A 26,430-nucleotide genomic window follows, 5' to 3' on the forward strand; every position below is an offset into this window, starting at 1 on the left:
GGGCAAAAGTTGGAAATTGGAGTTATAAATTTTAACTCACATCAGAAAAAGTCCTGTATTTAATATGTACTAGGCATATATTAAACACCTGTTACCATGAGTCCTGTGCCATGTGCTAGGATTCTGACATAGTCCCTGCCTTGAGAGACTCACCTGGAGGGAAAGAGATGAACTAGTTAATGATTTCAGTATAATATGATGAGTGCAGTGATAGAGGATTCACACGGAATTTTTTTGTTTTGTTTTTTTGGCCGTGCCACGCAGCTAGCGGGATCCTAGTTCCCCAACCAGGGATTGAACCTGGGCCCGCAGCAGTGAAAGCGCAGAGTCCCAACCAACGGACTGCCAGGGAATTCCCCACACAGAATATTTTTATATTACACAGGGAAGGGTGTCAAAAGATGCCTTCCAGGGGACTTCCCTGGCAGTCCAGTGGTTAAGACTGCGCTGCCACTGCAGGGGGCGTGGGTTCAATCCCTGGTCAGGGAACTAAGATCCCGCATGCTGCATGATGCAGCCACACACACAAAAAATTGATTAGTTAAATAAAATAAAAATTTTTTAAAAAAGAAAGAAAGATGCCTTCCTGGAGATAATTTCTGAACTTATTTAGCTGGTTGACAGAGGGAAAGAAGAGTAACAACATGAGCAAAGAACAGGCAACACATGAGCAAAAAGTATGGAGATGCGAAACGGCTTGGTACGTGTGAATAACACAACCATTTAGTGTTGCTGAGGTGTGCCCTGGAGAGTTAGACAAGATCATGCATTTCAGGCTAAAACCTTAGATTTTTTTTGCTGTTTGTGGTAGTGAACCACTAAAGGGTAAAGGGTTTTAAGCAGAGGAATGACATGATTAGATTTGTGTTTTAGAGACTTCCCTGGCAGTCCAGTGGTTAAGACTTCGCCTTCCAGGACCTCCCTGGTGGCACAGTGGTTAAGAATCCACCTGCCAATGCAGGGGATACGGGTTCAAGCCCTGGTCCGGGAAGATCCCACATGCCGCAGAACAACTAACCCGGTGCGCCACAACTACTGAGCCTGCGCTCTAGAGCCCACGAGCCACAACTACCAAAACCCACACGCCTAGAGCCTGTGCTCCTCAACAAGAGAAGCCACCTCAATGAGAAGCCCACGCACCGCAACTAAGAGTAGCCCCCACTCACTGCAACTAGAGAAAGCCCGCGAGCAGCAACCAAGACCCAATGCAGCCATAAATAAATAAATAAATTTATTTAAAAAAAAAAAAAAAGACTTTACCTTCCAATGCAGGGGGTGTGGGTTCGATCCCGGTCAGGGAGCTAAGATCCCACATGCCTCGCGGCCAAAAAACCAAAACATAAAACAGAAGCAGTATCGTAATAAGTTCGATATGGTCCACATCAAAAAAAAAAAGAAAATCTAAAGAAAGATTTGTGTTTTAGAATGTCCACTGCAGGCTGCCATGTGAGGATGAATTAGAGGCAAATTATTTGGTAGCAGGAAATCTGGTAGTTGGATACTATTGCAGAACCACATAAAGGGATGAGAAAGAAAGGCCTCAACTAAGATAGTGGGGAAGGGGAACAGTGAATAGATTTAAGAGAGATTTGACAGGTAAAATACCTCAGTGGTTAATTGGATATGAATGATGTAAAGAATTTATAATATATCCCAGATTTCTGGCTTGGAGCTGGCAGATTTGAGGAGGGAAGATCCCAGTTATTGGAGGTGTTTAGGCAGAGCCTGAGGGATCATCTCTCAGAGATGCTGTGAAGGCGAATCCTGCACTACACAGAGGGTTGAACTAAATTATCTCAAATGTACTTATCAATGCAAAGATGATTCAATTTTGAAATCATCTTCACTTTTCTTCCTTGACTGCCCAGTGACTTCTGATCTCTCTCTCCCTTGAGTGTCACCGAGTTTCCTTCTGAAAAGCAAAGCTTGGGGCTGGACAAGGATTTCTTAGTGCTCTTCTCCCATGAAGTCAAGAGAGAGATGAGTAGCATGAGCTGGACTGCCACATGTGTAGCGCTAGTAAGATTCTTATGGACCACTGACCAATTCTCACATCTGTCTGGAAACCAGTGGCATATAATATCAAAGCATTCTTCTACCTAGTGTCTCACCTCCTTTCTTTGTCTTTTTCCTCTATCAGGTTATTGTAAGGATAAATCATTCTAAGATCAGCTAGTGTACTTGGAAATAAGGGCATCCTTAAGAGGACCAAAAGGTTAGGTAAAACTATTGGAGAAATGCTCTACTATGTCCTTTTGGGAAACTCAATCATAACAACCCACAAGCAGTTGAAAATACATTCCATAAGGAGAAGACTTCCATTCTAAGTTCCTGAAGCCTTCTGTGATTTGTGGGTAGGGGAGAGTAAACTCTTGCAGTTTACCCAAGCAACCATCTTGGATACCATTTTCCAGTTGGAATAGATTTTATAGTCAAGTGGTTTATTGAACTTTTTCCATGCTTTTACATTTTATGAGACATATTATGAGATGAAAATTTTATTTTTTTATTTTTTATTTACTATATGTCCTCAGATAGCAAATATATCAGGAATTATATTTCAGACATTCTTACTGCACTGAAATTTCTTTCATGACATCCTCAGTAAAATATATAAAAATTTTTACTGATTGTATGTTATCTTATGACATCTTTTCTTTAAAAGTATCCATTTGCCCACATCAGTTAAAGTTAACTATTTTATCGTATTATCGTCTCAGTTAATGTAGATTGTTAGAAAAAAATAGAGCATTGCTTTCATGAATACGCCAAGTGCCTTACATATATTAACTCATTTAATCCTCACAACAACCTTAGGAATTATTATCCCCATTTTTCAGATGAGGAAAGTACATCAGAGTGCCGTGCCCAGAGTCACAGAACCTGTAAGAACTGAACCAAGATTGGAACCCAGTTGGTCTATATTACTAGACTATAATGATTGCAAACCACTAAATTCTTAGAAGATACTGAAGGGCTGCAGCTGTCTCCCCTTTTTTTTTAAGTCATCTACTTTGAGACACAAAAGTTAAGACTTTTTTTTAAAAAGATTATGATTTCTTAGAGTACAAAAATACCAAGTTACAGATGCCCCATCAGAAAAATAGCTTTCTTCCTACCTATTGCTTTACTTTTAAAAGTATGTGATACTCATAAAATGTTGCCTAACTTTCCTTAAGTGCTTAAGTGGTGATAACTTGACTCCATAGGATATGATACATGGTTAGTTGCTTCTTTGGAAAGGTTTTACTATGTGGGTAAAATAATAACTGAGTAATAGATAGGGTTGGCTCCATCAGTTCTACAAGCTGATAGGTGTTTTTTTTGTTTGTTTTAATTTTTTGTTTTGTTGTTGTTATTTTTCCTAATGGAACAAGTATTTCAGGTGACATTTGGAACTTACCTTTTTTAATATTTTCAATAAATCATTTGCATGAAGTTTTAAACTATCCCTTGGAGTAATTTCTTATAATTTAATGCCCTGGTAGCTTTAAGAAAAAAAAATTGTGTGTTTTAAGACCAAAAGGAAACAAAACCTCTTAATATAATAGCTTCAGATCCTTTTAAATATTCTAGAACCATTCCACAAACACATGTTACATATTTCTTTTTCATTTTCTTTCCATATTTCTTCTTCTTTTTTAAAAAAAAATGAGTCAGAGAACGGATGGACTGATGGAAGAAACTGAAGGAGGGAAGTTAAGGGTTACCATAATTTTTGCTGTGGAATTTATTTCTGAAAATTGCATTGTGAAGTGGGCTTAGGAAGCGGTGTTATATAGTAGGAAAAAAACGTAGGTTTGGGGGATCAGACAGGTTTAGGTTTATATGACAGCTGTATCACTGCCCACCTACATGATTGTGGGTCAGTTATTTACCATCTCTGAGCTTCAGTTTCCTCATCTGACATGAGGGAATAGTAGCATCTGCTTTGTAGGGCTGATGGCAAAAGAAGTACTTGATACATAGAAGTGCTTAATAATTGTGAAGTTCCTTTATTTCTACGCCAAAATATACTGTTGCTTTCTTTTTTCAATATGTTTGATGTGCTAGTCAGAAAATGTAGCATAAAGCAGAAATAATTTTAAATGTTTATTCGAAATGTTGAATAAGCAGAGCAACAAAATCCAAGTCCAAAAAGTTGTGGGCTTCCTGTACAACTGATGACTGAGAGCGTGAAACATGATAGAGGAGACAGGACACCAAGGTGGCCAACAGAGACCAGAGGAGAGATAACAAATAACAGCGAAGTACTGCGACAGACCCAGTCCCCCAAAGTCTGCTAGTTATAGCGAAACAAAGGGACATGGTTTGCATTTGTTTTGTAGTTCCCACATTTCTTAGATAGTTCTGAAAACTAATAAGTCAAAAAAAAAAAAAAAAAAAACTGGATTGGAATAGGCCTTGATTACCATACATCAGAATCTCCCGTTAGACCTCTACCTTTGAGACAGCTTCCTTTCTCTGCTATGGTATAACAAGAGCTGTTGTGATTCAACCATTCCCACAAAAAGCTACCGACTTATGCGAACCATCCATTTGTTTTTCACCTTAGAGATCCCTCTCCAGGGTTAATTCAGCTGCCTTTTTTCTTGTCCTTAACTTATAAAGCAAACTTTATTTTGTTTATAACTGAATTAATTATAGATTTTAGAGCTACAGTATACAGTATGGTAGCCACTAGCCACATCTGGCTATTTAAATTCATTAAAATGTAAATAAAAATTCAGTTCTTCAGTCTCACTAGCAACATTTCAAGTGCTCAATAGCCACATGTGGCTAAGAGCTGCTGTATTCAACATGCAGATACAGAACATTTCTGTCATCACAGAAGGTTCTGTTGGACAGCACTGCTTTAAAGAATTGGTTATTTGGGGGATTTGTATTGTCTTCTGTGGGCACAAAAATCATTATTGGTTTTTATGCGCTTGACAACTGCTTAGGAAGGTTGCGCCTGACAGAGTAATGGTTTTCCTCTGGGTGATGGTGATACGTGATCACTGAACAAACTCTGATCTATAACACTTTAAAACACCCGAAACTGAATTTAGCAGGGTATCTGCCACCAAAATGATTTCCTAAAGAAGTGATAGAGAGGTTTTTTAATCAGACCTTCAACATTTCCCCATGTTTCTTATGTCTGTCTCAAAATGTCTAGAAGAAATATCGCTAGATTTTTATGTGGCACACCTGACTACTTTATCAGCCTGCTGAAATCAGGATCTTGTAATGACTTCTACTCTGTTGGAAATTAGTTGGTAACTTTAGCTCTCCTTCACTCACGTTTTAACCGAGTACTCTAGACGTTACTTTTTAGAAAGATCTATCTAGTCTCCCTTTACTGGACAGAATTTTGGCTTGTTCCTCTTTCTTTGTGCCTACAACCTAGCACGTTATCTAAAACACACAGAAGGTGCTGAGAACATGTTTGGATGAATGTGCCAAAAATGACTTAGCATTTGACTAGGTAAGTTTCAGGTTAGGGAAACTGAGCTCTCCTGAGGAAAGTTCATACAGGAAAATTTCAGATCCTAGTTTGTGTGTTCCATTTATCAGCTGGCTTTTTTTTCTAAAATGAGACTTAATCAGGGGTTTCCTAATTAAGGAATTATGTAAGCCATACCTCAGTTTCCTTTCCACGTGAAACTGCCCACATTTCTCATCTTGCTTACCTAGAGCATCTCCTTAAGGCTGCACCGTTCAAACACTGAAAGAAAACACCTGAAAGTCTTCTATCTCCAGAACTTCCTTTGGCAATGTATTGACCATCAGTGTTAAATTTTAAAGAATAGATAAACTTAAAGGAATGTCATTACATTGCCAGCCTTGATGGTTGTAATTATGGAGTAATGTCATCATAAATGGCAGCTTTAAAAAAAATCATTCTGAAGAGTATATTACCATTCATTCATTTACTCAACAAGTAATTATTGAGGAATAACAATTCTATGGGCCAGACATTATGCCACACAAAGCAAAGTTAACTATTTGAACCAAAGATGAAAGAATTGCACATTTTTAGATTATCTGGATGTTTTTAAAAAAGTGAGAGTGATAGCTCTGAACATTTGTTTGTGAATTTGTTGTACTTCCTAAAAATGTAATTATCTCTATTTAAAAAGAAACTATAGACTGTGTTCCTATCTTTTAAGTTAGCTGCATTCACATTTAAAAATAGTTTCCCATGTACTGGAATTTGTTGGCAGAGTGCAATATTCAAATTACATAGATAACTTACCCCCAAATAAATAATCTCTGTTCTTGGAGAGGTTCTCATTAATGAGATCTTTAAAAATTGAGTCTGTCAGCTGCTACACCACTGACATTCCTTAAAGTGGTCCGTGTATCTCTTTATTTGAGGCTAAGCCTGAGCCTGAAGTGGTCTTAAAGCTTCGTTTTATCATTTGGCATGAAGTTGATGTCCCCTGTGGTTTGCCAGTTGGTGCTTACATTTAACTGTGGTGGGACCTAGTACAGTAATAATGCCCAGATAGATTAGGACCCTTCCTCCTAAGTTGCTGATGCCCACTGCCAGGGGATGATACAGTGAGTGCTGGGGGCAGCCAAGGAGAGGCCTACTTCTTTGACAAGGCTGGTGCACAGTGTGCTGTGTGGCATCTATATTTATAAACTCCAGTGCATCTTTCCCAGTTTGGTGATGATCATCTCTTCTGTTGTCCTCTCCCTTCCCGTTCTCATCTGTGTTACTTGTCATGAGCCCTGGGAAAAGATTAAGGATGAATATTGAAATTACAATTTAAATAGAAAAATATATTCCATTTATTTTGGCTTTAACACTTTCGCTTGTTGAGTGCCAGCTATCTCCTGGGAACCAGCCTAGGCACTGGGAATACTAGTGCTATCTTCAAGGACTTCTGCTCTTTGGGAAAGACAGCCATGGGGGCTGGACTCTTAGGAGCTCATGTGATAGTTGCTGTGATGCAGGTATTTAAAGGTTCAATAAAAGCCCCTGCCTGGAGGAGTCTAGGAGAGGGTCACTGAGTTTTCAAGCTTGAAAGAAGAGTAGTTGTTTGCCAGATTGACAAGCAAGGGAGAACATTCCAGGTAGAGGGAAGAGTATGTACAAAGGCCTGAAGCTTGATAGAAAAATGAATGTTCAGTTAAAGGTAGCTTAAGTGCAGAGTGAAGGAGGCAGAGTTGGCAAAATGGGACAGAGTGGAAAAGCAAGGCCAGATCATAAATGGTATGTATGTATCACAATGAGTGTATCTTTTACCTATAGGAAATGGAGAGCCAGTGAAGAATTTTGGATAGAGGGACATGATCAGGATTTTTTAAAGATCATTCTGGAAACTACCTACAGAATGACTGGAGGCAGGGAGACTGACCAGGAGACCATGACATTCCTGTCTTACTGGAATAAAGAGCTAATTGTACTCATTAACATACTGCTTCTGTCTAAATGGGTTATCCTTAAGTGCCTTTAATCCCTAGCACCCTAAGATTGTAGTGATTGTCAGGTCTTAAGCAAACATTTGCTGTGATTTGTCCTGAGTGTGTCTTCAAATGATAGTGCCTTCCAGTAGATGTCTATAGTGATGTAATTATTATTTTGAGTTTTTTACTATATAATCATCTTTAAAATGTTGATCTTTAGAGATAATATTTTTCTTATTTCCTTTCTATTTATTATACCAATTGTGTAAGTTTTTAGAGCCTATATCAATAATCTTCCTTCCTGAGGAGTTTTAAACACCTTTTTGCTTCTTTGAAGTAGTGTCATTAAATTATTCCCTTTTAATCCATCTTTCATCATTTGCTTTTCAGAATGTGATATAAGGCCTTATTTGTCAGTCTGAAGACATTTTTAAGTGAAGAGAAAGTATAAAGATAGCGTTTAGAAACTCAAAAAGAAAGGAAAGTAAGGATTGAGTGTGGTTTAGTCAAATATATTTGTCCAAAAGAACTTTTTAGTCTATAGCAAGGCAAGGTTTAGAACACAATCTATTTTTCTTTCTGTTTAGAGAGCTGGCATGCCACAAAAATGTAGAGTATGTGATGTTATATCAGGCTTGCTGAAAGCTGAGCTTAGTGTCTGGTCCCGGAGGCTTGAGAAGAATGTACAGGATTAAAAGTTTAAAATAAAAACAGCTAAGATACCAAGCTTTTAAAACATTGACCCAGATGACTGGAATTCAGTTAGGAGAACTTGTCCTTCTCAGAAGAAAAAAATTAAAAAACACAGGACGCTTTTAGACTTGGGCAAATGGCTTGACCTACTTGCATGGGCTGTAGAATGTTCATGGTTTCATTTGGAAAGCAAACATTTCTTACTCCCATGTGGAAATCTTAGCTCCCAGGAGATCATATCCCACTGTTTAGGGAGAGAAACCACTATTAATTATCTTTACCTCCTTGCTGCCTTGGCTGTCCATTTTCATTTTGGAATGATGACCAACTCTGCTGACACTCTGTCCTTCAGTCTGGCAGCTGTTTCCTGCACACTTGCCGCGTGTCTCACACCGTGCCAGAAGTTCTGAGGAAATGTAAAAAAAAAAAAAATACATACACACATTATAAAAGGCTAAAAATGCTATCATAGAGTGAAAAGTGGTAAGAGAACACAGAGGAAGAAGGGATGGCTCCCAGTTTGGAGGTGGGGATTAGAGAGGAGGGAGGGCTTCAGTAGAGAAAGGGTTATTTGAGCTGGGCTTAGGACGGAACACCTTTACTAAGGCAGAGATGTAAAAATAAAAACATGGAGCATATTAAAAGAACAGGAATTGAGTGATTCTTGTGGGAGGGTTGATGAGAAATAGTGGTAGATAAGGCTGACAGCCTTGACCAACTTCCTGAGGAGTTTGGACTTTATTCTGAAGGTGGTGGAAAGTGGCATGATCAGCCCTCTTCTACATCCTCTGATAAGCACTAAAAGAGCTGCTGCTAATGATAGACCTTGTCTCACCTGTCAGTTCTGATGTCATTTAAAAGAAAAGAAAAGCACTTTTGGAATCCTCCATTCCTTCTGTGTCCATGATTGTTTTTGTTTGTTCTGATTTAGAAAAATGGAAAGAAAATGACCATCCCATAAAGATTCTCCTAAGGTCCACATTGGAAGGAGTGAGAATAGGTTCATGTTTCTAGTTTTTTTGTTCATTAATTCCTTTCTTCCTTCCATTTCCCCCTCAGCCAGACTCTTTGCTTTGTCCTGGGTGTACAAATGAGACAGGTCTCTCTTCTCAATGAACAAACCCATGGGGAATTCAGACAGGGACACAAGTCAAGTACTCTAAGTGCTTAGAGAGAAATGTTCACAGAATGTATCTGTGGTCCCGAGGAAGGAGAGGTCAGTTTTGTGAAGTGGAGTAAGAAACATTCCTCAGAGGCAGAATGTTTAAAGATGAGAGGAGAGGGAAATCATTCCTGGAAGAGAGTCAACATGAGCACAGACACAACATGAAGTAGCCAAGAGTGCTGGAGAAACCACAAGCAGTTTGGTAGCCCCAACTTATGACACAAGGGGAAATGCTATGAGAGAAACAGAACAACAAGGGCAAGGTCATAAAAGCCTTGCTTTCTGTGCTGAAGCAAAGAAAACTCCATCCTCGGGATCAAGTCCAAATTCTCAAGGACAGAATTTTTGAAGTAGAGGAGTGCCACAATCCGCTTTGGTGTTTGAATAAAGTCTCTAATGGCTAGTGTGGTGAGGAAGGCAAAACTGGAGACAGTGGTAACAGGACCCTGCCACAGTAGTCAGGACAGGAAGATAAGATGCTGATGCAGTTCACTACTTCTAACCTTTTCCACTGTCTGGGTCAGCAAATGGAAAATGAAGATTTGTTACAAAGCATATTTCTGTCATCTTGTAAATAAACTGTGCTTCTGACTTCTCACATTAGCTGAGGCAAAGTAGGGCTGGGGCAGCACTGGGAGGGAGGCCTCACCATCACAGGAAGAGTTCAGTAAATGCCAAGCCCCTACATCCTTCGTATTGTTAAGAGCACAGAAAAATGGGAAGATATGACTGAAAACTGAATTTATGGTGGTTTCTAAAAATGGATTGTTGATTTGCTTTATTTAGATATAATTTATGTACCATGAAATTCACCCTTTTTGAGTGTGCAATTCAATAAGTTTTAGTATATTAACAGAATTTTACAACCACTACCAGTATCTAATTCCAGAACATTTTCATCACCCCAAACAGAAACCCATTAACAATCACTCTCTGTTTCCATTCTCCCTTCCCCCGAGCCATGGCAACCACTAATCTACTGTCTGTCTCTATGAATTTGTGTATTTCTAGACATTTCATGTAAGTGGAATCATATGATATGTGGTTTTTTTATTACTGGCTTCTCTCACTTAGCATAATGTTTCCAAGGTTCATACAGGTTGTAGCACATATCAGTACTTCATTTCTTTTTATGGCTGAATAATATTCCGTTGTGTGGCTATGCTACGTTTTGTTTATCCATTCATCATCAGTTGATGGACATTTGAGTTGTTGACACTTTTGGGCTCTTATCTTGTACTTCTACTCAAGTGTTGCTGTGAACATTTGAGTACAAGTTTTTGTGTGAACATATGTTTTCATTTCTCTCGGATATATCCCTAGGATTAGAAATGCTGGGTCATGTGGTAACTCTGTGTTTTATTTTTTAAGTAACTACCAAACTGTTTTCCAAGGTGGTGGCACCATTTTAGATTCCCACTAGCAATGTATGAGGGTTTGAATTTCTCCATATCTTTACTAATACTTGCTCATTGATTTAATTAAAGCCAGCTTTGTGGATGTGAAGTGATGTCTCGTGGTTTTAGTTTGCTTTTACCTAGTGAGAAATGCTGAGCATCTTTACATGTGCTTGTTGGCCATTTGTATATCTTCTTTGGAGAAATGTCTATGCAAATCCTTTACCCACTTTTTTTTTTTTTTTTTTTTTTTTTTTTTTTAAATTTATTTATTTATTTATTTATTTATTTATGGCTGTGTTGGGTCTTCGTTTCTGTGCGAGGGCTTTCTCCAGTTGTGGCAAGTGGGGGCCACTCTTCATCGCGGTGCACGGGCCTCTCACTATCACAGCCTCTCTTGTCGCGGAGCACAGGCTCCAGACACGCAGGCTCAGTAATTGTGGCTCACGGACCCAGCTGCTCCGCGGCATGTGGAATCTTCCGGGACCAGGGCTCGAACCCGTGTCCCCTGCATTGGCAGGCGGATTCTTAACCACTGCGCCACCAGGGAAGCCCCCTTTACCCACTTTTAATGGGTTATTTATATTTTCATTGTAAGAGTTATTTATAAATTCTAGATACAAGTCTCTTATCAGATATATAATTTACACTTATTCTCTCCCATTCTAAGGGCTGTCTTTTCACTTTCTTGAAGTTAACCTTTGAAGCACAAAAGTTTTTCATTTTTATGAATTCCAATTTATTTATTTTTTTCTTTTGTTGCTTTAGGTGTTATATTTAAGTAATCATTGCCTAACCCAAGGTCGAAAAAATTTATTCCTATGTTTTCTTCCAGGAGTTTTATAGATTTAGCTCTTAACATTTAGATCTTTCATACATTTTGAGTTAGTTTTTGTGTATACTATGACGCAGGGGTTCAACTTCATTCTTTTGCAGGTGGATACCAAGTTGTCCCAGCACCATTTGTTGAAAAGACTTCTCTTTCCCCATTGAATTGTCTTGGCATCCTTGTTGAAAATCAGTTGACCATAAATATGAGTTTATTTCTGGACTCTCAATTCTATTCCATTCATCTGTATTTCTATTCTTATGCCAGTACCCCGCAGTCTTGATTACTGTCGTTGTGAAGTAAGTTTTGAAGTTGGGAAACGTGGGTTCTTCGACTGTTCTCTGTTTCAAGATTTGGGCAGGGAGGCCTACTCTTGATCCTTTGTGTTTCCATATGAATTTTAGGATCATCCTGTCAATTTCTGCAAGAAGGCCAGCTGGGATTTTGATGGGGATTACATTAAATTTTTAGATCAATTTGGGGAATATTTCCGTCTGAATATATTAAGTCTACTCCATGAACATAAGATGTCTTTTCATTTATTTAGATCTTTAATGTCCTTCATCAGTGTTTGGTAGTTTTCCATGTACAAGTCTTACACTTAATTTCCTAATTTTTTTCCTAAATACTTTATTCTTTTTGATGATATTGTAAATGGAATTGTTTTCTTAATTTAACTTTTGGATTATTCATTGCCAGTGTATAGAAATACAATTGATTTTTTTTTAAAGGGCTATTTATTTATTTACTTATTTAATTTTTGGCTGTGTTGGGTAGCAGGGGCTTCTCTTGCTGCGGAACACGGGCTCTAGGCGTGCAGGCTTCAGCAGCCGTGGTGTGCGGGCTCAGTAGTTGTGGCTCGTGGGCTCTAGAGTGCAGGCTCAGTAGTTGTGGCGCACGGGCCTAGCCGCTCCGCGGCATGTGGGATCCTCCCGGACCAGGGCTCGAACCCATGTCCTCTGCATTGGCAGGCGGACTCCCAACCACTGCGCCACCAGGGAAGCCCACAATTGATTTTTTTTCACATCTTTATTGGAGTATAATTGCTTTACAATGTTGTGTTAGTTTCCACTGTACAACAAAGTGAATCCGCTATATGTATACATATCTCCCCATATCCCCTCCCTCTTGAGCCTCCCTCCCACCCTCCCTATCCCACCCCTCTAGGTCATCACAAAGCATTGAGTTGATCTCCCTGTGCTATGCAGAAGTTTCCCACTAGCCATCCATTTTACATTCGGTAGTGTATATATGTCAGTGTTACTCTCTCACTTTGTCCCAGCTTCCCCTTCCCCACCTGTGTCCTCAAGTCCGTTCTCTATGTCTCCGTCTTTATTCCTGCCCTGCCACTAGGTTCATCAGTAGAGTTTTTTTGGATTCCATACATATGCGTTAGCATACGGTATTTGTTTTTCTCTTTCTGACTTAGTTCACTCTGTATGACAGACTCTAGGTCCATCCACCTCACTACAAATAACTCAGTTTCACTCCTTTTTATGGCTGAGTAATACTCCATTGTATATATGTGCCACATCTTCTTTATCCATTCATCTGTCGATGGACATTTAGGTTGCTTCCATGTCCTGGCTATTGTAAATAGTGCTGCAATACATTGTGGTACATGTCTCTTTTTGAATTATGGTTTTCTCAGGGTAGATGCCCAGTAGTGGGATTGCTGGGTCATATGGTAATTCTGTTTTTAGTTTTTTAAGGAACCTCCATACTGTTCTCCATAGTAGCTGTATCAATTTACATTCCCACCAACAGTTCAGGAGGGTTCCCTTTTCTCCACACTCTCTCCATTTTTTGTTTCTAGATTTTTTGATGGTGACCATTCTGACCAGTGTGAGGTGATACCTCATTGTGGTTTTGATTTGCATTTCTCTAATGATTAGTGATATTGAGCATCTTTTCATGTGTTTGCTGGCCATCTGTACATCTTCTTTGGAGAAATGTCTATTTAGGTTATAATTGATTTTTTTTATTGATCTTATATCCTGCAATCTTGCTGAACTGGTATATTAGTTCTAATAGTTTTTTTGTGGATTCCTTAGCCTTTCCTATATACAAGATTATGTCACCTGTGAATAGAGGTAATTTTACCTCTTTTCCAATCTGCATGTTTTTATTTCTTTTCCTTTCATGATTTCCCTGGCTGGGTCCTCCAGTACAATGTAGACTAGAAGTGACAAGAATGGAAATCATTGTCTTGTTCCTAATCTTCGTGGGGAAAAAAATCTAGTCTTTTGCCATTAAGTATGATTTAGCTCTTGGTTTTTCATAGGTGACCTTTATCAGGATGAGGATGATCCCTTCTTTTCCCAGTTTGTTCAGTGTTTTTATTATGAAAAGTATTGGATTTTCTGAAATGCTTTTTCCACATCTGTTGAGCTGACCGTGTGAGGTTTTTTTGCTCTTTATTTTGTTTACATGGTGTATTAGATTGATTGATTTTCAGATGTTAAACCAACCTTGCATTCCTGGGGTAAATCCAAATTTGTTGTGATGTGTAATCCTTTTCATGTGTTGCTGGATTCAGTTTGCTAGTATTTTGTGAGGATTTTTGTGCCTAGTAATAAGGGATATTAGTCTATAGTTTTCTTGTAATGTCTTTCTCTTGTTTTGATATATAGGTAATATTGGCCTGTCATAGGTTTCAGGTTGGTAAGTGTTCCCTCCCCTTCTATTTTTTGGAAGAGTTGGTGAAGGATTGGTTTTAATACTTCTTTAAATGTTTGGTAGAATTCATCAATGAAGCCATATGGTCCTGGACTTTTCTTTGTGGGGATTTTGTAAATTATTAATTCAGTATCTTTACTTGTTACAGGTACCTGTACAGTTTTGCCTCTTTTAGCCCTATATATTTATTCCTTTAGTCATTCAAGAAATATTTATTGAGCATCAATTATATACAGGCCCTGATTTTTGACATAGAGGGTACAGCAATTAGTAAAACAAAAGTCCTGGCCCTCTTAGAGCTTAGCATTCTCATACTCTTTCTCTGTCTCATTCTCATGCTGTCTATATATTCATATTTCTTATTTATATGTAATGTAGCTCTGTTCCTTATAAAAGAATATTGCTACATGCTGTTGGTGGAGAAAGGGCATCCTTAGGTTTGCTTATATATTGTCATAGTTTGTGTAAACTCTTGGGTGTTCTTGAAGAGAGTTGCATATGTGGGAAATGGAGTGTATTGTTGTTACAATCACAGTTTATATGATGCTTCCCCTTGGCATTGCTACAAGGACATGATTTTTAATAAAACAAGCCACCATCTTTATTCATTATCATCCTCAAGACCATCTGATGCCTTCTGTTCTGTCTAATCATCAGTAGGAGCATAGGTTTCTAGGGCTGCTATAACAAAGTACCACAAAGTGGGTGGCTTAAAACAAGAGAAATTTATTCTCCTGTAGTTCTGGCAGCTTGGAGGCGAATTAAGGTGTTAGCAAGGTCACGTTCCCTCCGAGATTCTAGGTAGAATCCTTCCTTATTTCTTCCTAGCATCTGGTGGTGGCCATCAATCCTTAGCATCCCTGGCTTGCAACTGCATTACTCCAGTCTCTGCCTCTGTCATCACATGGTGTTCTCCCTGTGTGTGTGTCTTCATATCACATTTTCCCCTTCTTATAAGGACACCAGCCATATTGGATTGAGGCCCACCCTAATGACCTCATCTTAACTTGATTACCTCTACAAAGACACTATTTCCGAATAAGGTCACACTCACAGGTTCCAGAGGTTAGGACTTCAGTATATTTTGGGAGAGAGGACATAATTCCACCCATAACAGAGCATTATGCTCTAACTCTGAAATATTGAGTGGAGATTTCATTTTAATAACATTACTGATTTTAATAGCTTTTATTAAACTTTCATGGTATATTTCTCTGTCTTTAAAAAAATAATGCTCCTTCCCCATTATACAGTAAGTCCTGAAGGTGTCATTGATCACATACTTATGCGTTTTATCTTCTTCTAAGCATAAATTCTAGAAAGGAAACAAAGATGACTGGTCCTGTAACTAGAGCTTGTTGTAAGAGAATTTCAAAAGTAGCATCTCTCAAATCACAGTTTATATGCCCCCCAAAATAAAACAGAATCATGTAAGAGTTTGTGAATGATGTTTGAAACAGCAGTTGACTGCTCATATACATGGTTCCCCTTACCACAATCTCAGGGATCTTATACATAGACCAGTTTAAGTGGTGTTGGAATCCATCTCTGTAGTGAAGTGAAATAACATGGTTTATGAAATTGTATTCATATGTATTGGATGGAGAATGACAAGTGCTGTATACCATACAATGTAACTTTGGAACAAAGTTAAAAGAATAGAATAGTATCTTCTGAGCACCAGTCTAGCGGTCTCATTTGCTAATCCCAATTGTTTTTAATAATGCTCCCAAGTAATTTTTTTTTATCCACAAATACTATCATCTCTGTTCTGTCACAGTACAGTTATTTGAGTGTCTGTCACTCGTTAGTACTCTAGAGTGGTGAATACAGCACTCTTGGGGCCAGGAGTGGAGAATATGAATTCCTTCTTGAAAACAAAGCCCATTGCCCTGTTCCTATGGCAAAGAAATACGGAGACATTGTTCACATTTGTTGCTTCCATCAAGTCTTGAACTCTTACCTTTAAATTTAGCTATTTGTTCTTTGTTTTCTTTTACCATTTTTGGATTAAAGCATTGACTTCTTATATGCTCGTGGCCACCTCCCTTATTTCTGCTTAAGTTTCAATTATGTAACAAGAATGAAAACTTCACTTAATTATTCTTTTTTTCCGCTTTCTTTCTTTATTTTAAAACAACACAGGGCAATCTAGAGCAGCCATGATACCTCCCAAGCATCCACGGCAGCCTAAGGGAGCTTCGGATGATGCCATTGCCTTTGGTGGGAAAACAGACCAAGAAGCACCTAATGCTTCTCAACCTACACCACCCCCACTGCCAAAGAAAATGATCATAAGAGCCAATACAGAGCCAATCTCCAAAGACCTCCAAAAATCCCTGGAAACTACTCTTTGTGTCATGGCTAATCCCACCTATGATATCGACCCAAACTGGGATGCCAGCAGTGCTGGCTCTTCAATCAGTTATGAACTCAAGGGACTGGACATTGAGTCTTATGACTCCTTGGAGAGACCTTTGCACAAGGAGAGACCTGTGCCCTCAGCAGCAAACAGCATCTCCAGCTTAACCACTCTCAGTATTAAGGATAGATTTTCCAATAGCACAGAGTCCCTGTCCAGCCGGCGTGGTCCCTCTTGTAGACAGGGCCGGGGTATCCAGAAGCCACAGAGACAAGCACTTTATCGAGGACTTGAGAATCGTGAAGAAGTGGTGGGTAAAATCCGAAGCCTTCATACAGATGCCTTGAAGAAACTGGCTATTAAATGTGAAGACCTCTTCATGGCTGGGCAGAAAGACCAGCTCCGTTTTGGGGTGGACAGCTGGTCAGACTTCAGGCTAACCAGTGACAAGCCATGTTGTGAGGCAGGTGATGCAGTTTACTACACAGCTTCATATGCAAAAGATCCACTTAATAACTATGCAGTCAAGGTAAGAAAATTTTATAAATCTGATTTTAACCTTCTCCAACACACTGTTATTGAGATGGGTCTGGTTTTATTTTTTTTTTTCTTCATTCCTCCATTCAGCAAAAACTTATTGAGCATCTACCTTACACCAGATATTGTGACAGAAGAGAGGTTAACTTATTATCTAGAGGAGAAAACAGATATGTAAAGAGACAGACTTATAACACAGTATACTGAATGCTAAGATAGAAGTAAACAGAATTCTGTGGGAGCTTAGAAGGACCTTAACCCAGACTCTCGATGCCAGAGAATTCTTCTTGAAGTAGGTAATACTTAAGCTGTGATTGTTTGCAAAGATTTCCTGTACAAATGAGGTCTGTTATGTGCCTTCCATTCTATACTTCTGTCTTTATCCTCTAGCAAATAAGAGACCCTTGTCTATCCCTGCTTTCTAACTCCTCTGCTTCCTGGAGAAACATTTTTATTTTATTTAGAGGAAGGTAACCAATATTTGTTGATGTACCAGGAACTTTTTAGTGTTATATAATTTAATCTTCACATCGACTTCATGGGGTTAAGATCTTTTTATCCATTTGACAGATGAGGAGAATAAAGCTTAGGGTCACACAGCTAGCAATTAGTAGAGCTCGGATTTAAACACAGATCTCTCTGACTCCATAGCCTACACTTTGTCTGTTATGTCACATATTAACTTCTTAAATGTATATCACCCATACCAGACAACCCACTTCTTTAAGAACGCAAAAACTCTTAAAATCAAGAATTCTTGAGCAATTACATTCACTGTAACTGTAAGCCATAGGCTTCATCAATGTAATAAATAAAGCATGGACTTTGAAGTCCAAAAGATCTGGGTTCAAATCCTGACTCTGCCACTTAGTAGCTCTGTCACAAGTTGCTATTCTAAGTCTCAGTTTCCTCAGCTTTAGGAAGGAATAAGAATGGTACCCATCTTATGGGGCCATTTGGCTAAAAAAGAACAAAATGCCCCTGATAGGTATTCACTTCTTTCACTATCCCTTAGCTTCTTCCCTAGATTATTTTAGGAGAACAACAATCTTTTGAGCCTCAGTTTCCTCCTCTTTCAGATGTTTACAACAATGATCCATCTACTTTGTGGGATTGAGGTTAGGATCAAGTAAGATAATGCATGTGAAAGAGTTTCTAAAAACATAAAGCTCTGTGTAAACTTAAGGTAGTGTTCTCCCTTCCCATAGTCCCTTTTTACTGATTCTGTTCACTGGTTCAAAACTAATTAACATATCTAAACGACTTGTACGTGTTAATTTGGCTTAGAAAGACCAGATGGTGTCTTAGTAAATTAATGGATAAGGTAAACGATTGGTCTTGCCTGTCTATCAAGACAGAATATATTTTTGCACCAGACCTTCAGCTGGCTGCTCCCTGCATTTGCAGCACCTAAGCCACTTCACTCTCCGGTGACACCCGCAGAGTGACCCTGTGCCGCAGCCCACACTTTTTAAATTAAACTGAGGGGTAAACTGCAGAGAGAGGATCTAGATTCGAGTTAATACGTTACTGTTGAGTCTAAAAAGGCATTTTGAGATTCTGTGTAGCATTCAAGAGCTGTTATACCAGTTGGAGTTATGCGGCCTCATCTATCTTGGGCCTGTATTGCTACAAGATCACCAATGCAAGCAAGATGAGTACCTATTTCAGAAGGGGACATTGAACTATCTGTTGTTCAAAACAACTAAGAAATAGGGCTTGACTAACTTTATGTATTATTGCTGTGCAATCTTGTCTCTTTCCCAAATCAATGGTTTGGTATTGATTTCTTTGCTTGTAATGATGCAAAAGCAATCTCCAAAGAACAGGTGGCAAGTGGTTATATACTGAGAGTTGTTGGCAGGTTTGGGAAAGGATGTTTTGCACTAAATGGTGACTATAAATGTCTCTTTGGAGACCCTCTAGGCATTTGTAGAAGGATCCAGTTGATAGTACAACCTTAAAGGAATAAACTACTAGGACACTGTGAACCCTACCTTTGCAGAGATAGGCAAAAAAGACCAGCAGTTGGCTCACACAAACAACTTTTTACTGTTTGTCTTCTTAAAATATCCCTTTCCGTACTAATAGAATTTAGAGTAGCTTAACAGGTATGACTGTCTTTCTCTCTCTCTTTTTTTTTTAATTGAAGTATAGTTGATTTACAATGTTGTGTTAATTTCTACTGTACAACAAGGTGACTCAGTTATACATATATATACATTCTTTTTTTTATATTCTTTTCCATTATGATTTATCCCAGGACATTGGATATAGTTCCCTGGGCTATACAGTAGGACCTTGTCGTCCATCCATTCTATATGTAATAGTTTGCATCTACTAACCCCAAACTCCCAGTCCATCCCTCCCTCCCCCTACCCACATCCCACACCCCACACCCCACACCCCTTGCCAACTCCACAACCACAAGTCTGTTCTCTATGTCTGTTGAGGAGACTAAAAGTCTTTTAAAATGTTACAAAAGGAAGTTGGTGCTAGAATTTAACAATTTGAAAACCAAAGGACACTACCCCTTAAATAACAAGTCCACTGCAGTGATAGAGTACTAAGATCTTAACTTTGGGTGTTGTCTTAGCTGTAACGAAATACTAAGACTGGATGGCTTAAACAACATAAATTTATTTTCTCACAGTTCTCAATGCTGGAAAGTCCAAGATCAAGGTTCCGGCTGATTTAGTGTCTAGTCAGGGCTCTCTTTCTGCCTTGCAGGTGGCTGCCTTCTTCCTAAGTCCCCACATGGCTGAAGGGGTGGGGGCTGCCTAGTGTCTCTTCTTACAAGGACACTAATCCATATCAAGGTCCCACCCTTGTGATCTCATTTAACCCTAATTACCTCTTTGTAGGCCCTATCTCTAAATATAGTAGCATTGGGGGTTAACACATCAACATAGGAATTGGGGGGGTTCACAATTCAGTCCATAGCATTCTGCCCCTGGTCCCCCAAAATTCATGTTCTTAACACATGCAAAATATGTTCAGTCCATCCCAACAGCCCCAAAGGTCTTAACTCATTCTAGCATCAACTCTGAAGTCTAAAGTCCAAAGTCTCATCTAAATATTATCTAAATGAGATATGTGTGAAACTCAAGGTCTGTTAAATCCTGAGACAAATTTCCTTTCCAACTGTAAACCTATAAAACTAGTCAAGTTATGTGCTTCCAAAATACAGTGGCGGACAAGGATAGGATACACAATCCCATTCTAAAAGGGAGAAATCAGAAGGAAGGAAAGGATGATGGGTCCCAAGCAAGTCCAAAACCTTGCAAGGCAAATTCTGTTAGATATTAAGGCTCAAGAATAATCCTCTTTGACTCAGTACTCTGCCCTCCAGGCCCACTGGGATAATAGCATCACCGCTGTGGCTCTGCTGGGCACCCTGATCCTTTGGCTCTTTGTAGGGGCCCCGCCCACATGACTCTCTGCCAGGGCAGCCTACCCCTGGGCACTGAGCAGGTTCCTCCCGGCCTTCCCAATCTGTGGGTAGGTTGAGAGTTTTCTAAATCTTCAAGCCCTGGTTCCTTTTTGCTTAAGAATTCCTTCTTCACTTCTTTCTCCTTTTGCACTTCACTATAAGCAGTCAAGAGGAAACAAGTCGTTCCTTTAACCCTTTATTTAGAAGTCTCTCAGCTAAATATCCAATTTCATTGCTCACTAGTTCTACCTTCCGCAAAATACTAGAACACAGTTTAGCCAGGTTCTTTGCCATTTTATTAGAAATCTCACCTTTTTTTCTATTTTCTAATAATATGTTCCTCGTTTCCGAGACCTCACCAGAATCACCCTTAATGTCCATATTTCTAGCAACAGTCTGTTCATAAGTATCTAGGCTTTTTCTATTATGAATCTTAAAACTCTTCCAGCTTCTACCCAATTCCAAACCCACTTCTAAACCCACTTCTACATTTTTGGGTATTGGTTACAGCAGTGCCCCACTTCTCAGTAACAAGGTCTTAGTCTGCTTGGGCCGCCATAGCAAAATACCATAGACTGGATGGCTTTATGAACAACAGAAATTTATTTTCTCCCAGTTCTGGAGACTGGAAAGGAGGATTCTATTCCTGGCTTATAGACAGCCACCTTCTTGCTGTGTCCTTATGTCAGGGCTTGGGAGGGTGGGGGAGAGAATATGTCACATTGGGGGTTGGGGCTTTAACATATGAATCTTGGGAAGACACAGTTCAGTTCATAGCTTTATTCTGTTTTTCATTCAGTGTGATATCTGAATTGTATCGGTCTTCAACGAAAAGTAGTCAGCTGACATGAGTCCAAATTCTGAATCTATCATTGTGTATTCTTAAACAAGTCATGTAATGTCTCTTGATTTTCACTGCCCTACCTACCTTGTAAGATTGTTATATGTGTATGTGTTTATGTAGTGAAACTGCTTTTGTAAATTATGAAGTATATATAAAATATAATAAAACTGCATTATTGTTGTTAACAATAATGGAAAATTACTTCTCAACATTCTTTTGTCACTCACTATTATTCTTCATTAATATTAGGCACTAGCCTGAGCATATTTTGATAGGCTCTGTACTTAGATATTTTCTTTCTCATTCCTTCAAAGTCATAATCATCATTCCTTAAAATTATGAGAGAAAGCTACTAATGTTACAATCCCTCAGAATTTTAGCACTACCAAAAATTGGAAACAAAGTACCTGATATTAAGGAAACAATGTAATAAATTATGGTATATCAGCCCAATGGAATGTTTGCAGCCATTAAAAATGGTCCTCATGAAGACTGTATAAAATCATGGAAAACATTTTTTGTAAAATGTCACATTAAAATAGCAGAATACCAAATACTATGACCATAACTTTAAAAAAATTGACCTACAAAATGGTAATATGCAAATAATTTCTAAATCAGAGTGGTGAGGATTATAGGCAGTTTTTATTTTGTTTAAAAATGATGTCATAATGTCTTTTCATTGAAAAAGCTAAGGAATTGGAGATTTTGGATCATTTGATACTGAGCTTTAAATTTGTGCTTTAGCAGCTTATTAGCTGTGCTACCTTGGCCCAGTTACTTGCCTTTTCTAAGCCTAGTGTCTTTATCTGTAAAATGGAGGAAAAACTTCATTCTTCTTAAAGCCATTGTGAAAAATCACGAGAGTCAATAGGTACATAGAGATGTATATAGTGCTCAGAGCATCATTTGACACAAAGTAAGCATTCAGTAAATGGTAGCTATTTATTTCACCACTCTCTTCTCATGTACCTAGAAAACACCTCTATTTTCTTTTCTTTTTTTTTTTTTTAAACCTGATCCCTTTATGTTTTGTTTTGTTTTTAATTTTGTTTATTTATTTATTTATGGCTGTGTTGGGTCTTCATTTCTGTGCGAGGGCTTTCTCTAGTTGCGGCAAGTGGGGGCCACTCTTCATCGCGGTGCGCGGGCCTCTCACTATCGCGGCCTCTCCCGTTGCGGAGCACAGGCTCCAGACGCGCAGGCTCAGCAATTGTGACTCACGGGCTTAGTTGCTCCGCGGCATGTGGGATCCTCCCAGACCAGGGCTCGAACCCGTGTCCCCTGCATTGGCAGGCAGATTCTCAACCACTGCGCCACCAGGGAAGCCCCACCTCTATTTTCTTAAAGAATCCAGCTGTGTGTGAATTTTCTTCTCTGATCTTCTTATTTATTTATTTATTTATTTATTTACACCAGGTCTTAGTTGTGGCAGGCGGGCTCCTTAGTTGCGGCTAGCAGGCTCCTTAGTTGTGGCATGCGAACTCTTAGTTGTGGCATGCATGTGGGATCTAGCTCCCTGACCAGGGTTAGAACCCAGGCCCCCTGCATTGGGAGTGCAACATCTTATCCACTGCACCACGTGTACATAATGGGCATTCAATAAATATTTCTTGACCTTTCAGCAAACATTTACTGTATAAAACGTTGTGATATCTCTTGTTATATCACATTTAACAGAATACAGAAATACATATGAATAAGACAAAAGCCCTGCCCTCAAAGAGCATATATTCCCGTGGGAAAGACAAAGGCATAAATAACTTTTAAACAAGACGTTATAATAAAGGTTCACAGTGGTGTGGAGATGTAAAGATAAATAAAGATTAATGAATGAAAGAAGTCATTGTTAACACTTACATCAGGGCCAATAAAAAAGGGCCTCTAGTGTCCATTTCACACTATTCTTAGGGGTGAATACAGTGCATGGAGAGAATAGTGGAAAATTGAGCTATGGAAAGATTTGGGACCAAATTTAGAGGCTTTGATTGATGAGCTTAAGAGGTTAGGTTTTATTTTGTGTTTTGTGGGAAACCATTAAGGATTTTTAAATAGAAAGATGACATAAGATTAATGATTTTGGAAGTAAACTGCAGTGGAAGAGTCCAGAAGAATCGGAAGCAGGGAAGCCAGTCATTATGCTATTGCAATAGTCCAGGTAAATAATAAAGAGATCCTGAAATAGGACCATGGAAAAGAAGGGACAGGCGGTGAAAGCTGAGGCAGGCCGTCGACCATGTCTGGTGCGTGGCTGGATGTAGGATGAGGGCACTGTGCTAAGATTTCACGGAGGAGCAACCCCAGGAGGATGGTGATGCCATTAACTGAAATATGAATCAGAAAAGCCAGAAAGATGAGCTCTCTGTGGAGCATGCCCATGAGATAGCCAAGTCAAGAGAAAGCCTGTAACCAGACAAAAAGGTGAGTTCGGTACTCAGAAGGGAGGTCAAGTTTACCTAGTCCTCTCATAAACTTGATTTAGTTCAAACTGTGGGAATGTATGAGATTGTAGTGGTAGAGTCTGCAAATTGGGAAAAGGCCCACACAGCTAAGTGACCTAAAGCAGGAAAATTCAGAGAGGATGTAGCAAAGAACAAGGGCCCACAGATCAGAGTCCAAGATTGCAGAAGGCTTGAGCAGAATGAGGAGAAGGCAGGAGTTGAATCTCTGGTAAACCTCAAAAAAAATACAATCTTGGTACTAGTGGAAGTGGATATCCAGTGCAGTGAGTTAGTGGGAATATGGAACGGGGAGGCTGAGGAGGCAGTGAGCACAGCGTATTTTTAAGTGTTTTGGTGAAGGAAAGGCCAAATTGATTCCCAGACAATACTTAACGTTCAGCTCCTGATTCTGTGTTATTCATGTCTCCTTTTATCCCCTCGTCACCATTTGGTGAGCCACGACGCGGTAGATTGGACCGTCTGTCTCTGTGGCTGCACGCTGGCTGGCCTCCAGCCCTTAACTTCCCTGCTCTAAATAAAATCCACCTTGCTTTTGCCACCTTTCAAAGAATCTGGGTAGCCACTGACCAAACATGTAGTCTTCAAAGTACACTCATCAACTTTAGAAGGGCGGGCCTTCGTCATTCTACACAGGAAGAAACTGAGAACAGAGAGGAACAATTATTTCTGCATATCGTCATTAGCTTTATGGCAGGCTGCCTCCTTATTCCTACATGGAACTTGTCCTGTTATATCATACCTGAGTCAGTAGATTGACCCTGCTGTGCCTCAGTGTTATCCCTGAATGGACAAATGACAGCCTTTTGCCTAGAAGCAGGGTGGACAGTTGGTAAAATTATGGCTCAGTGTCAGTGGGACATTCTTTTTTCACTGTTGTCATGAGACCATTTTATAACAAATGCTGCTATGTGAGACCACATGAGAAACTGATGAAATTACCTCGAGGAAGGTGATGAAAATCTTTTATAAGCAAAAAGTATAAATTTCTGACTTATTTTTCCAGTAGTTCCAACTCTGTGGTACTAGGTATCTTCTCTTTTTAAAGTAGTCCTGGTCTTTGTTCTCAGGGATAGAGCACACGAAGCTCAGTGAAGATGTACACTTTCCTATTACAGCACTGGAGCAGCTTCTTTTCTTCCAGCTATGCCAAGAATCTTGTTAAAAGCTTGTAATAAAGTAGAGGTGAACTGTGGAGACCAGCATCTTTTATTGCATTTTGACTCTGGAGTCTCCGTTGATCTCATCTGGGTGGACGCTGAGAAAGCAAGACACTAAATGAAAAAGCATTAATAGGAATAACTATGATTGGTAGGAATTTACAACTAGTTCAGACTATAGGATCAGGCAATTAATTACTGGCTTAGTGACAAGGAAAAAGCTATAAAGGAAACCACTTTCATGATCATAATTCAACACAAATATGCCCAGCGTTGGAACGTCACAGAAAGTGATTGATCAGCAGCCAGCTCTACAGACTCATAGCCATCCTAGGTCAGTGTCCACTTTATTTCAGAGCTGAATGCATACAGAAGTGCCTTAAAGTCTCAACTGGAAATTGATTTAGAAAGGAGAAGTTTGGAGTACTCATGTAAACCTAGAATCAAAATGAATTGTCTAGTAGGAAAAGAGAGCCATAGCTTTAATTAATGAGGTGAGAGGACATAGACGGGAATTATAAATTGGGATTCAAATTAAGTGAATTCCTAATCTGGGCCCTCAGCAGGTTATTGAACTGTGCTGTGCCTCAGTTTCTCTAGTGTGATCATCCTGGGTGTCATTCTGTCAGCCTAAATTACTGGCTCAGGAACACAGGTGATTTTCTTTTGATCCATATGCTGAGTGGGAGCATAAAAAGATTTGATGAGTACAAATCACAAATAAAATAGTAAAATCTTATACAGTTGCCTTCTTGAATTTCTCTTTTAGACTCCAAAATGTTTTTTGGGCATGTGAATATTTTTGCAGCAGTTCAAGCTGTAAAATACCTGGCCTACCTGACAGGTCTCATAGCAGATTCCTAAAGCATGGAGTTCTGAGTACTTGGGGCCCAGACAGCATTTATATATTAAACACTTAATCCATTTTGAATATATTTGTAACAGCATTGAGTGTGTATAGGTCTTAGCTGTGTAGCAGCAGGTAAAGCAGTACTCCTCCTGGACAGATCAAGGAATTGAGGTCAGTCAGTGATCAGCCTGTATTCTTAGAGTGAGGTTGTACCAAATAATGGATATCAATTTAGAATTTGCCAGTTTTCATCCTATACTCTTTCCTGTATGGAGTTGTGCTTTTGGGTAATGTGACAAAATACCACAGATGGTATAGTGTGTGTGTGATCTTCAGTGTTTCTCATTTTTGTCCCTCTACCATTCATTCCCTACAATATCCGTCTCACTTAAAGTTCACTGAGGAACTGTAAAGTGCATAGTGCGAGCTGGAAATGAGAATCCCTGCTGATAAAGTGGAAGTCAGCTGAAGGCATACTAGGCTGAGTGGGCCCATAATAGAAAGATAAAAGCTAATGTAGAATATTTTTGAAGAGTCCTGTATTTTGTAATTATTGCTTTCTTTGGGGAAAAGAGAAAATTGAATGGAATGATGAAGAACAGTGTTGTTTTGTGTGGTTTTGTA

General features: G+C 39.2%; 1 protein-coding gene and 2 long non-coding RNA genes across 10 annotated transcripts in view; 1 reads left to right on the plus strand and 2 right to left on the minus strand.

The window, feature by feature from the left end:
• Nucleotides 1–26,430, plus strand: part of PEAK1 (pseudopodium enriched atypical kinase 1) — a 298,121-nt gene that overhangs the window by 258,704 nt on the left and 12,987 nt on the right. For 7 of the 8 annotated variants that reach the window (XM_082452586.1, XM_082452585.1, XM_082452589.1 and 4 more), the window contains one exon: nt 16,307–17,052. In XM_082452586.1, the coding sequence (XP_082308712.1) occupies nt 16,307–17,052 (746 nt within the window). Of the gene's footprint in view, nt 1–16,306; nt 17,053–26,430 lie in introns of those variants that run through there. The other variant, XM_082452593.1, reaches the window with a different exon arrangement.
• The window catches only part of LOC309656364, a 47,990-nt gene continuing 25,639 nt past the window's right edge, over nt 4,080–26,430 (minus strand). Inside the window, exons 2-3 of the long non-coding RNA XR_014261298.1 lie at nt 8,373–8,497; nt 4,080–6,720 (exon numbers count right to left, since the gene is read on the minus strand). This is a non-coding gene — a long non-coding RNA (uncharacterized lncRNA). The remainder of the gene's footprint in view (nt 6,721–8,372; nt 8,498–26,430) is intronic.
• Nucleotides 19,284–24,722, minus strand: LOC309656370. The gene is made up of 2 exons (XR_014261305.1): nt 22,672–24,722; nt 19,284–22,320 (listed from the first exon to the last, which is right to left on the minus strand). It is a non-coding gene; the product is annotated as an uncharacterized lncRNA (long non-coding RNA).

This window comes from Balaenoptera physalus (genome assembly GCF_965194825.1).
Source record: "Balaenoptera physalus genome assembly, chromosome: 2".
In the NCBI taxonomy this organism is placed as follows: Eukaryota; Metazoa; Chordata; class Mammalia; order Artiodactyla; family Balaenopteridae; genus Balaenoptera; species Balaenoptera physalus.